The 12,838-nt window shown below is 44.0% G+C and overlaps 1 protein-coding gene across 2 annotated transcripts in view; it reads left to right on the top strand.

Moving 5' to 3' along the window:
* LOC115090807 (TBC1 domain family member 24-like) overlaps positions 1 to 12,838 on the top strand; it is a 50,333-nt gene that overhangs the window by 12,151 nt on the left and 25,344 nt on the right. For both annotated transcript variants that reach the window (XM_029600322.1, XM_029600321.1), the window contains exon 2: positions 10,196 to 11,231. In XM_029600322.1, the coding sequence (XP_029456182.1) occupies positions 10,196 to 11,231 (1,036 nt within the window). The remainder of the gene's footprint in view (positions 1 to 10,195; positions 11,232 to 12,838) is intronic.

Below are 12,838 nucleotides of genomic sequence, written 5' to 3'. Positions count from 1 at the left end.
CGTCGAGCAGCAACGGTCACAACAATGCCCTACACAGCTGCCTGTGGCTGGTCGCGGACCACACTGGAGTGGAGCACATTCTGGCAGAGTCTTGGGCATGGTCGGAAGCAGGCAAGGAACTCCAAAGACTGGGTCAGGATTCAAGACTCAGGATTCAAGACTCGGGTCAATGGGTCAATGGGTACCCTTGCCTAGTGCCCCTCCCCAGGGTGAATTGTTCTGAAAAGAAACCATTCACAAGAAGCTGGGCCTGAGGCCCGATATATAGTAGATGTACCCACTGAATGAATTTAGATCCCAATCCAAATTGCCCCAGTATCCAATCAAGATATGACTGCTCCACAGGGTCAAACGCCTTCTGGGCATCCAGGCTGACTAGTAGCCCATCTGAAGTACCCTGAGTTGGCAAATACAGCATTGACAGTGCTTTAAATATATTGATGTTGGACAATCTGCCTTTTTTTAAGACCTGTTTGATCAGGGGATACCAGGCCAAGCTAGTACCACAGTTAATAATTTGATATCTTGATTAAGCAATGAAATGGAACAGTAGGACTCTGGGTAAAGTGGATTCTTACCAAGCCAAATTGTGCCCAGCTTCAAAAATCCCTCACTCTCATGCTGCTTGAAACATATTTTTAAGTGGGGTGGCAACCTGGTCACATAAAAGCTTACAAAATTCATGACCGAACCCATCTGGGCCCGGAAATTTGGCTAATTTCAACCCCTCAATAGCACTGCATATTTCTATCTCAGAGATGGGTGCTCCCACGCGCTCTCTAGAAATGATGCTCAAGCATGGGAGCGTCATATCATCAAAAACCCTTTGCTGCTCCAGTTCAGATGGCATTTCCGCAGTATATAGTTTTGTATAATATGCCTGAAAGCTTTGCAATATTGCAGGAGTGGATTTACAGGTTTGCGACTCATAAATCAACTGTGTGACCAGACCTCTAGGTCTATTATGAGATTTCACCAGTTTTGCAAGCAACTTCCAAGAATTAATCCCCCACTGATATAGTTGTAATATGCTAAATAATATAGACTGTTGTGCTTTGCTAGTCAAAATACCATCTAACTCACTCCTAATTGCCAATAACTTATCCTTTGAGGTCTGCATCATGTCACATATTTGAGTGCATTTCAAGGACTTTATTTGTTTGGTTAGCTCCAGCACATTCTTATCCTTTTCTTTGTGCTTGGATGCCTGATAAGCAATAATATGCCCCTTTAATACCACCTTAGCAGCATTTCAATAAATAATAGGGTCCAACTCAGGGGTATAGTTAAGTTCTGCATATTCCCTCCATCTGTCCCTCAGAAAGAGTACAAATGTTTTATCTTCATACAACCATGATGACATAAGCCATTGAAAAAAATCATTCCCACCCGCTCCCCAATTTAATATAGTAACAACAATTGTATGATCTGAATAGAGAACATCACAGATAGAACTGTCTGAGAATTTATTAAACAGGGATTCCGCAACAAGTATGTAATCAATACAGATGCAAACCTGATATACATGAGAAAAAAACATGAATTTGCTATCATTGACATGCATAGTGCGCCAAACATCAATCAATTGCAACTCCGTACACAGATTTCCCACTCCCATAGCTGACTGATTCTTTTTAGGCATTTTGGGAGGCTTGCAGTCAATCAAAGGGTTATCTGTGATGTTAAAATCACTCCTGATTAAGGTGAAATATCCATCCCACTAAGACACTTTCTCGAAAATAGAGGTGTAGTATTACATTTGCAAGCTTGTGGGACAGCCCTACGAGTTGGTGCATTTACCCCCAAACACTGCCACAGCAGGCCTTGCACACACAGCATGGATGCCACCACCATCGTGCTGGCTCCACTCCCCTTAGGCATGCGCATGTGCCACCTCCAGATCTTAAAGGGCCTGTGGTGGGAAACAGGCTGTGGAACCCCTGGATGACATCATCATCTTCAGCCCTTCAGATGCCTGACCTCACCTCGGCAATGGGTCGCCTGCATATCCTGTGTAGTATGAGTTGCTGCTTGTCCTGTTTTCCAGCCTTGCCTGTCTTGCCTCTCCAGCCTCACCTACCTCACCTCTCCAGCCTTGCCTGCTTCGGACAGACTTCTGGATTTGACCTCAGCCTGGACTTTGACCACTCTTGCCTGCTATCTGCCTCTGACCTTAGCCTGGACCCTGATCATTCCTGCCTGCCGTTCGCCACTGACCTTAGCTTGGACTCTTATTCCCCTTGCCTGCTGCCTGCCCTTGACCCTAGACTGGACAGAAGCCATTCTTACTTGCCACCTATCTTGAACCCTAGTCTGATTCTGGACCTATGGACCTCCTCAGAGACTCTCACCTAAGACCTGCTGGCCCTCAGAACCTGAGGGCTCAACACAAAAAAAAAGGGGCTGGTGTAGGTAAAGCTCCTGACCTGTCTCTGCCTAGCCTATGTCTGCCAGCTGTCAGCAAGGACCTTCAGGGTTTTCTCTATAGATTGAGCCAACTCACCATAGTAACAAGGATCCTCAAATGTTACATGTAGTACCTATGAGAGTAAGAGTTGGGAACATAAATGTGACCAGTATGACCTTAATGCCTTGTAAAAAGCCTACCACCATTACATAACACCCATTTATGTCATTTAACAACTTTTCCTGGTTGAACTGCACATTTTTATTGATCAAAATGGCCACCCTCCTCTGTCTGGAAGTAAAGGAGAAATAAAAACAATGGCCAACTGTTACGGAGCGCTCGGAGAGCGATCCCACTCCTGGGAGAGGTGTGTGTCCTTGGGCCGCGGCTCGACGCCAGAGAGTAGGAAGAGGTGCCGCGGGAGGCGTGGCATGCCCGAGCATGGGCTAGACGGCAGCAAGATGAAGAGAAGACTGGAAGACAGGCCCTCCTTCGAGCCTGCACGCTTCGGAAGACCCAACAACGCAATGTTGGTCTTGTGAACAGTCCTCCGATTGTTCCCAGCCCTTTCAGACCTGCCGCAGGGTACGGCATGAAGCGGCAGGCCGGATGGAGGCCAGGGCAGCGAGGACTGGTACATGGATGCAGACGAGACTCAGGCACAGGTACTGGAAGTGCAGACAAGGACTCAGAGACAAGGTACTGGACGTGCTGACGTAGACTCAGGAGCAAGGTACTGGACGTGTAGACGAGGACTCAGAGACTAGGTACTGGAAGTGTAGACGTGGATTCAGAGACAAGGTACTGGACGTGCTAACGTAGACTCAGAAGCAGGGTACCGGAAGTGTAGATGTAGACTCAGAAGCAAGGTACTGAAGGTGAAGACGTGGAGTCAGGAACGAGGTATGATGCTTACAGGAGACTCTAGGGCGAGGTACGAGACTGGCAACATGGAGCGCCCTACACAGCCCGCCCGTGGGGCTGGTCACGGACCACGACAGGGGTTGCCGCAGGATACCAGGCTTTCAGAGAGTTCAGGAATAGGGTAAGGGTTTCTCACAGATTCAGAAACGAGGTGCAAGGCTTGCATCACGAAGTGCCCTACTCAGCCTGCCCATAGGGTTGGTCACGGACCACGACATGGCTTGCCGCGAGGCACCAGGACATCCTGAAGAACCAGGCTTTCAGAGAGTTCAGGAATAGGGTAAGGGTTTCTCACAGATTCAGGAATGAGGTGCAAGGCTTGCATCACAAAGCGCCCTACTCAGTCCGCCCAAGGGGCTGCTCACGGACCACGACATGGCTTGCCGCGAGGCACCAGGACATCTTGAAGAATAGGAACGAGGTGCTAGCTTTCAGGAGACTCAGGAACAGGGTAAGGCAGGTAGCTGCAGTACAGGCAGTCTATAGCAGGGTTTGCTGCACACCGGCAGCCTGAAGCAGGGATTGCTGCCAGTTTGCTTAACTGAGTCAATTCTGCGTCAGCATTATCTACATGTTCCTCATGTTGGGTGACTGAGGATTCAGTCAAAATCACCAGTTGACTATGCTCAAACTTAGCATGCAATTTATCAAGGGATGACTGTAATTTTTGAAGCTGGCCTTTTAATGCTGCAAATTTGGCCTTAATTAACTCTTGCACCAATGCCTCAGATATGGCTTCAGTCTGGGCCTGCATTTCCAGCACCATTTTCTCTTCCTGTGAGGCTGTTTTGTTCACTGCCCCTTTCTTCCGTCTACCTGCCATCTCAGCCACATTTTTTGATAGCAAAATTATGCATGAAGTTAAACAATACTCGCCAGCAGTGTAATCAATATTAGCATCTGTTAACTAGTAAGTATATGAAGGACTCTCACCGATTCCCAAGGAGCTCAAAGCCCTGACCTCTACTCAGCCCCGCCTCTTTGCTGTGGTTTTAACCATTTTCTTAATAAATTAAATTTCCAAACTCTCATTTGTCCTGCATGTTTGTCTTGACTAGACTATAAGCTCTACTGAGAAGGGACTGTCCCTTATCTGTATTTGTGCAGCATTGAGTATGTCTAGCAGTGCTGTAGAATTAAGTTGCAGTAATAGTAGGGACAGACATCCACAATGTTGGAATCACCAGTATGGTCAGAATCCTAGCTGTCAGTCCCAGCAAAGACAGAAATCTGAACAGACACCAAACCCACTTTGCCATCCCATACCTGCACACTGCCTTCCACCTGCTGCTTACAGAATAAGGAAAGGACCTCATGTAATGGGATTGCACTGCATGATTCTAGCTGTCAACAGTAATTAATGATTAACTGAAGTGTTCCTATTAGAATGCCAGATCTTCTCTACCCACCACACTATCAATTTAGCCTCCTTTGTTCTTCAGACAAACAACCCTGAGCAGCAGAAAACTGACAGGGCTCCTGAGATTTGCAGGAGCCCTGTCAGTTTTCTCTTACTTTCTCATGGACTCTGCCTAAAGTTGGACAAAATCCTCTCTCTCATTTTACTGAACGCTAGTTGGGTAATAATAAAATATAGTTTTTTCTTCCCTCTCCCTTTTGAAAGATGTTATACACATAAGATATCAAAGCAGATTTTCCACCCTAGAGGCAGCTGCCAGTAGCCTAACTAGACTGGGGCAAGCAGGGCACCAACTTCAGATGCCAGTATAGGAAGAGGTGGGTTGCCAACATGCCATACAGTCCTGGCAAACCCTCCCCCAGCATGGGTACTGAGAAAATGGGCACCTGCACTCCCTAAAGTAGCCCTCATTTTTTGCCATGTGTTTCTGCTCAACAGGAAGCCTTTGAAGGAAGAGTAACCATGGGAATCCTGAGGACCTGCTGTCTCACAGTACCTGCATTGCCAGAGGATTTTTTATACACAGAAAGGAGAAGAAGAGGGGCGAGCAAAAAGAGAAAGAGATTTTTTATACACAGAAAAGAGAAGAAGAGGGGAGAGCAAAAAGAGAAAGAGAGAGAGAGCAAAGGGAAAATGAATGCAAAGAGTGGAGTGGAATGGGAAGATGTTGGATAGGGGCACCTGACAGTACTGCTTCAAGAAGCCATAGTACTATACCAGTGTTCTAGAGGAGCAACAGACAGTGTCAATGTAGAAAAAGAAAACAGAGGCCCTGCAAAGAGAAATGAGTGTAAATCCTGTGTTAATGGTATGTCCTGTGGTGAGCCCCATGGAATAACTGGGCATGTGTGAAAAGGTCTCTAGATTTCCAAAGAGGGAGAGGGAGAATGACTGGTGGCAGAGACTCTCCCAGCATGAGAGATTATCCAGGTTACATCAACCATGTGCCAGGTACAAGCCTAATAGCCCACTGGCTTGGCCACTTCGAAGGATTTTGGAGTCTGAAGCAACAAAACTTTATAATCAGATTAATAACAGCTGAGTCCCTCGACATTTACTTGTTTCGCAAAACAAACTGCATCGGGACGGACAGAATTCTAGACTCAAGAAAGAAACAAAAATTAATAGGAAAATCATAAATAAACACAAAATAATTACAAAATATCAAATAACACTGCAAACATCAGAAAAAAACATACCTGCATCAATCAGCAAAACAAATTAGAAAAGTGGTCTGTTTACACTGTAGATGGAACCACATTGTAAAATGTTACCTGTTCTAAGTTATACTGCAAGTTATACTGTAAAAATAAGCTGCTCCTGCCTTATTTACTGTTCAGTTTTATGTGAAACGATGTGATATCTCGATCAAATGTCGGTATACAAAAGCAAATAAATAAATTAAATTAAATATAGTGTTTTCAGAAAAAGCGCCAACTGCATGTACTCTGACAGTTCTACAGGGAAATGTTCAGTATAAGTTGAGTTCAGTGGTGAATCAGGGTGGGGTGAATGAATCAAAGCAGCAAGTTGCTGAGACACACAAAATCTCCTGGTCCTGGAAGCATGGTAGTGAAGAAATGACAGTTTCTGTTAGTTTATTTAAAAACTTTTCTATACCATCGCTAAGTTATATACCATCACAACGGTTTACAAATAGGCACATAGACTAAGGTAAGTAAATGTAGGATATCTTACATTCTAACAGGTGCCAATAAAGTTCGGTTACAATTTCATAAATAAAATCATTATTTGAGTAATGTTGGTCAAGTCCAGGTATATTACTGAGTTACTATCGCTTTGAAATATTACTTCTTAAATGTAGGATTGAGTAAATTCATTCTCATCTGCATTACCTTGTACTTTCATTCTCTACCCTCCACACTCTAGTTCCTGGAAAGAATATCCCAACATCTATAAAAGATTTTCAGTTAGGAGGCAACATGGAATTGTAAAGATTAAAGGGATCCTTCTACAGAATAAAATAAGGAAAGCAGACTCCTATTGTAATTTATTTTAAAGAGGGGAGGATCCGAGGATGAATGAGAAAAGCAATCTATAAATTTAAGAAGGCTAGGAGAAGTAGCACACTTCAGAATTTACACTCTTCTCATCGAAGGTCGTATGATAAAAAAATTAGGGCTCTTTCCTTGGAACTGTGAAATGCAAATCAAATACTCGCACAGAAATTTAAGAACGGTGTACAATCACATTGCTCCTCTGAAAAGTAGCATGTAAATAGGTTTCCTATGTAAATAAAGTCACTTTAGAGTTGGAACCTCAGCTTGGGAGTAGTTTGCAGTTATTCCAGGCTCTTGATCCCTGTAAAATTGTGCTGCCATAGAGGAAATTGGCTCTTTACACATAAATGTTTTCACCTATGGTTCACTACAATATCTGATGGACCAGAGATCAAAAGAACCCTTGGACCATTCAAGATAACCCCCTTCAACCCTCTCCAGGTCCTCTTCTTCCCCTGCCCCCAGACAACAGGCCAGATAGAGGAAGGGAAAAGGCTAAAATACAAATGCTTTGTCGGAGACATTCTGTCTGGCAGTGGTGCTGATGGCTCCGTTTTGCCACTTTGGGTTTGTGATTTTTTTTTTCTTTTGAAGCTAGGAATAAAGCTTGGTATTTTTAAACATAACTGGTTTCAACAATTTTTTGTGCTCTTTATTAAATGTCCTTATTATGACATTTTTGGAAGAAAAGGTTTTCTATGTCTAGACAAAGTTTTCATTATTTTCTCCTCTTTTTCTCCTCTTTTTCTCTCTTTTGTCCCCCTTCGAAAATCCTAGTGGGGCCCTTTTTATGTTTAAACGTTTTTTATTGATTTTGAACAACAACAAAGTGATACAACACTGAGTCAGGCTGGGTTCTGAACCCTCCTCAGAAATAAACACCAACATATAACAGACCACATATTTATTCCCATTCCTTCCCCCCCCACCTCCTTCCCACCCAAAGCATTAGGGTAAACAGCATTTACGGCAAGTACAATTCCCAATCCAGTTTCACAGTATACAGACAAAAGAAAGCTTGACACTCAATCATTGACTAGGAGGCTACGGATTCGATGTGGGAGAGCTTGAATATAAGGCTGCCACACCATGAGAAAGCGCTTCCTAGTATGTGGGGACTTTCGTGACGCCATACTCTCCATTGACATCATAGTGTGCAGGCTGTTCCTCCAAGCCCAGAATGACGGTACATCGGATGAACGCCACTCAGAAAGAATGATTTTTTTTCCCCCACAAGACAAGCTTTACGCAGGAGCATGCGCGAGCCAGGATCTCTGATCCGAATAGGGATATGCAACCAAATAACAGCCATAAAGGGGTAATAGGAAAAGCAACATCTAGCAAGTCTGCTAGGTAGTCTGCCACGCTCCGCCAGAAACGCTGTATAGGCGGGCAAGCCCAAAATACATGGGACAAAGTACCCGTGGCATGACCACAGCGAGTGCAACCCGCTGAGGGAGCTATGGTTAGGTGAAATGCTATCTGAGGGGACACATACGCCCGACTCAAAATTTAAATTGCAATTCCCAGTAATACATATTGATCGAGAGCCTGGCTACGCGGCGAAAACATACCTTGAGAATAGTCTGAGTAACAACAAAGTCCCCATCCTTATTCCAGCGGGATTCAAGTATTGCACACATATCCCCCTCCGAGCGCTTACGTAGTTGTGTATAGTAAAGTGATAAAGACGGGGCCTCAGGCTTCTCAAAGCGAAACACCTGGTCTAGGGAATGGAATACCGAGGGATTTTTGTAAGCCTCCGATATGGACTGCATATAGTGACCAATTTGTAGTGGGGCCCTTTTTAAGTTCTTGGGTGCCCTGAGGAAAGGTAAAAATCAAAAGTAGATAGTAGTGTCACAGAAATAGTGGGAGTGGTGGGTGGTAGGGGATTTTTAGCATAGTGATTCACGGGCTCAGTTTGTGGCACAATTTGCCATGAATTGGTAAATTTATTGCGAAACAAAGTGCTCTCTTTGAGCATCAATCTCAATAGGGACAAGATCTCCAAATTTTTCTTGGCTTAGTGGGGTGGCCCTAGAACAGTGGCTCTTATTCTTTATTGCACTTAGCACTCCACTGACTTCAGGTGGGCTCTCAGCTCCTCCTTTCCCCGTCTATGTCTCCATGAATGTAGCATGTCCAACTTGCTGAATCACGGGAGACCTGGAGATTTCTGCCCTGTACCCTCTCCCCCCCCCCAATTAAAAATAAATATATTTTAGTTAACTTTTAAAATATTTTTATTGGCACACATATCTATAAAAATATTACATTTCAACCATGGTATGTAAATGGCATTCACCTGTGTATTCTCATATACTGGATGATATGCCATATTTCAAAGTTTGAACAGTCCTATTCTACTCCTAGTGGAAGAGACAGGTGCAGTGGCCTCTTATGTCCTCATGCAGCTCTCATCCTGAAAAAGGAGAAACCTTGACAGTTCCAGCGTTCAAGGTACAGGTTTCTGGGAAACCCAGTGCTGTAACTGCAGGGACAAAGCAAGGTTATTAGACATCTTAGGCAATCATCGGTCTTGCACTCCTCTATCCCCAAGACTTATCTACTGGCGGCAGCTCCTGTGCTCTTCAGCCACCGGCAGGATAAGCCTTGCTGGTAGCCCCAGACACCTTCTCATGATTTTGATGCCCTCCCCCCCCCCCCACAAGGTGTGGCACTCTAGGCGACCATCTAGTTCACCTAATGGAAGCACCAGCCCTGAGAGATAGGAGGGAGGGCCGTCAGCTTGAGAATCTCCTAGAAGATTCGGGAGTCTTGGGTTGGCTAATGCATGCACTGGGTGGAGGGCGGGCAGACTCTATTCTCTTCTGGAGTAATCATGAAAATACATTAAAAATAAATGTGGATGATAGTTCAAAGGCAACAGTTCAATATATTAGTCACCTAAGACACCCTGTCCTCCTATTAGACTTTGTCTCTTATGTCCAATATGTGTAATATCCAGAGAGTTACCATTAAATATATCTTTGAAACTTCCTTCAAAAATACTGTAGTAAGATTATAGTACTGAAGATTCTAAATGTAAGAACATCCTTGTAAAGTCCTGATGCACTCGTTTCCAATTATTACTTTATTAGTACATCTGATTTGAAAATATATTTTTTATAGTCCCCATGCGTGTCTTTATAAATAATTTACTGCATTCTAAATTACTAAAATGTCAATAATAATTACTTTTGTACTGTTCACTACATTAAATTTACCACAGTACCTATATTATCTATTATTGAATAATTTATCAAATTAATACTTTAGATAAGCAGTGTAGTACAATAAAATAGTAGCATGGTTTTACTCCAGCATTTTCTCTGGGATGTTTCAGGATGCTTTCTGTGTGTATTTGTTCTATAATGGTGAGGTTCTGTATATTTTGTAAAATAGTTTCTTGTTCCATAGATATGGACATTTCTGCCGACATCCCAGTGCTGATCATCCCTGAGATGGAAACTTGGGATATTGACACTTCCTCATACATGGGCTGTGGGCAGTTTGTGGACTGGGACAAAATCCCTGACTCAAATCAAGAAATGAGCACTCACACAGAAGTCTTGCCTACAGACCAGAAGGCTCTGAAGAGAATGGCCAGGGAAGGCCATTGGGCCCACAATCAAAGCCTGAGAGCTGAAGCCTACACTCAGATTATCAAGAGCGTCCAATGCCGTATCGTGACCCCGGATGCCTCTGTCTACAGAGACGTAGCTGGCAGGCTGTTCGGCAAGCGTAGTGTAAGCTCCCACCCCTTGCCGGAATTTCTAGATGACTGCGTAATACCCACTTACTTCCTCAGTCTTCATGGTGTGACTGCTGTCAAAAAGATTCTCATCTGCATTGGTAACCAGTTCCCAGATATCACGTGCAGCCCCGCCCTCCCTGCAGTGGTGTCCCTGTTGTTGCATTACTGCAAGGATGAAGCTGAATGCTTTGAGAAGGTATGCCGTCTTATCGCTTGTGTTGACACCCACAAATGCTACATCGACCAAAGCTTTCTAGCCTATGAAGCCTCCTGCATGACCTTTGGCGATCTGGCCAAGAAGCACTGCCAGATAGGCTACAAGATCATTGCCACCACGTCTACGAATATCTCTGAGGTTTATGCTGACTGGCTGATGTGGATATTTGGAGATTTGCCATTTGACTATGCCATACGTGTATTTGATGTGTACCTGATAGAGGGATACAAGGTGCTCTATCGCATTGCACTGGCTTTGCTGAAGCAATACAGCCTCTCCATCAGTGCAAAAGCAGCTGAGGTCAGTGATGTCAGGCAGGACTTGCAAATCTTCGTGCAGAACATTACACAAAACATTGCGGTGGAAAAGCTTCTGGAGAAGGCTTTCAGCATCAGGTTGTTCTCCCACAAAGAAATTTGGCTCTTGCAGCTGGCCAACAGAAAGGCCTTATCACAGAGAGGCATTGCGATAATGCAGCGCAGGTGAGACATAGGCATCTACAAATAGAAGGAGAATACTTATCTGTAGTAACATAGTTACATAGTAATGGAGAAGCACTAACATGCAATGTACTTATTCAGCTACTCATCATCTGGCAACTAGGTGTTCCATTCATCCATTTAGAGGCAGAAAAGGAGGTCATGGTGATAGCTATTGTGATGTTCAATGGTCTTCAGCCAGTATTTTTCAGGACTATGTGGGGCAAATGTTTGCAATCAAGCTTAGTGATTTCTACACTCTGGGGAATTATAGCTTCATGGAAATGGAGTGTCTCTTTAAATCAGTGGGTTTCCGTTTTCCATCACAATGCTCCTTCTTTGTGTAATGGGCCAAGACCACACTGAGACAATAATTTTGACCCTGTTGTTAGATACCATTCCCATGCATCTACCCATTCAACCCTTTAATAACAACTCTAGGATCTGTCTGTTTAAGAAGCCTTGCTGTTGGGCTCTTGACCCTCCTTAATGACTCACTGAGCCACAATTTAATTCTTTAGGTTTTTTCTTTAATTTATTTGCTGTCTGTTACCTCACATTCAGCTGGGGCTGGAGCACCACCTTTAAAGCAACTGTTTTGGATGTCCAAAGACAACTCTCTTTTTGGAGTTTTCAATACAGTATTTCTCACAAACTCAGAAAACAGCACTACGCTACAGTTGTTAAAGCACAAGGCAGAAAGAGCTCAGCAATCCTTCTCACCTGGGCTGGCATATACCAACAGATTCTATGCCAGAGTTTCTAAAGCCGCCAGTTAAAGCAAGGCTTCCAACCTTAGGGACTGATGCAATACAGTGTGCTCAGATGAGCGCACTGTTAACCTGCAGTTGGACGCGGGTTGTAGAGGCACTAACTAATCCCCTTATGCAATAAGGGGATTAACGCCTCTACAACTCGCGTCCAACGCAGAGTGAATCTAATAGCACTCATCACATGCAAATGCATGTGAATGAGGCTATTAGCTATTCACTTCCTATGCAAAAAAAAAAAAAAGTGCATTTAGGAAGCTCATTTACAGGCCAATACAGTAAGGACGCGGTAGAAAAAGTGCGGCAGTGCCGGGCGCCCACTCGTTTGCCGCGCGCACAGTTTGGATCACATACCGCTCGATACAGTATTTAAATGGCATGCAAATGCAAGCCACGTCCAAAGCATGTCCAAGAAGCGTCCATGAAGCGCAATCCATTTTACTGTATAGAGCTCTATACAGCACCTATATTGTATCCTGGGTGCGCTGGTACCTGTCATTTCAAATGTCATTTCAAATGACATTTGAAATGACAGGTACCAGGAAGTGGATCCCAACTTTAAGCAAAAGAAAAGGATCAGAGAAGTATCAGCCGGCCATTAACAGCAAGGGTCATGATTTAGCAAGACAATTCCCCTAGGGGAAAAAAAATACAATCAAATCAGACCAAAAGAAAAATGTATTAGGAAGGACCTGTTGTTTCCAAGCATAACCTAAACTCTTGCCTGCCCAACCTAAAATCCAACGCACCGGGAAAGCCACTCTTCAGATCGCGACTAATCCCATCACTGGAAGGACGAAAGATTTTGTTAAGCGTCCCAGTTCCTCTCTCCGCTATGTC

The sequence above is a fragment of the Rhinatrema bivittatum genome, chromosome 4 (genome assembly GCF_901001135.1).
Source record: "Rhinatrema bivittatum chromosome 4, aRhiBiv1.1, whole genome shotgun sequence".
In the NCBI taxonomy this organism is placed as follows: domain Eukaryota; kingdom Metazoa; phylum Chordata; class Amphibia; order Gymnophiona; family Rhinatrematidae; genus Rhinatrema; species Rhinatrema bivittatum.
This window is presented reverse-complemented; position numbering and strand designations above follow the sequence as displayed.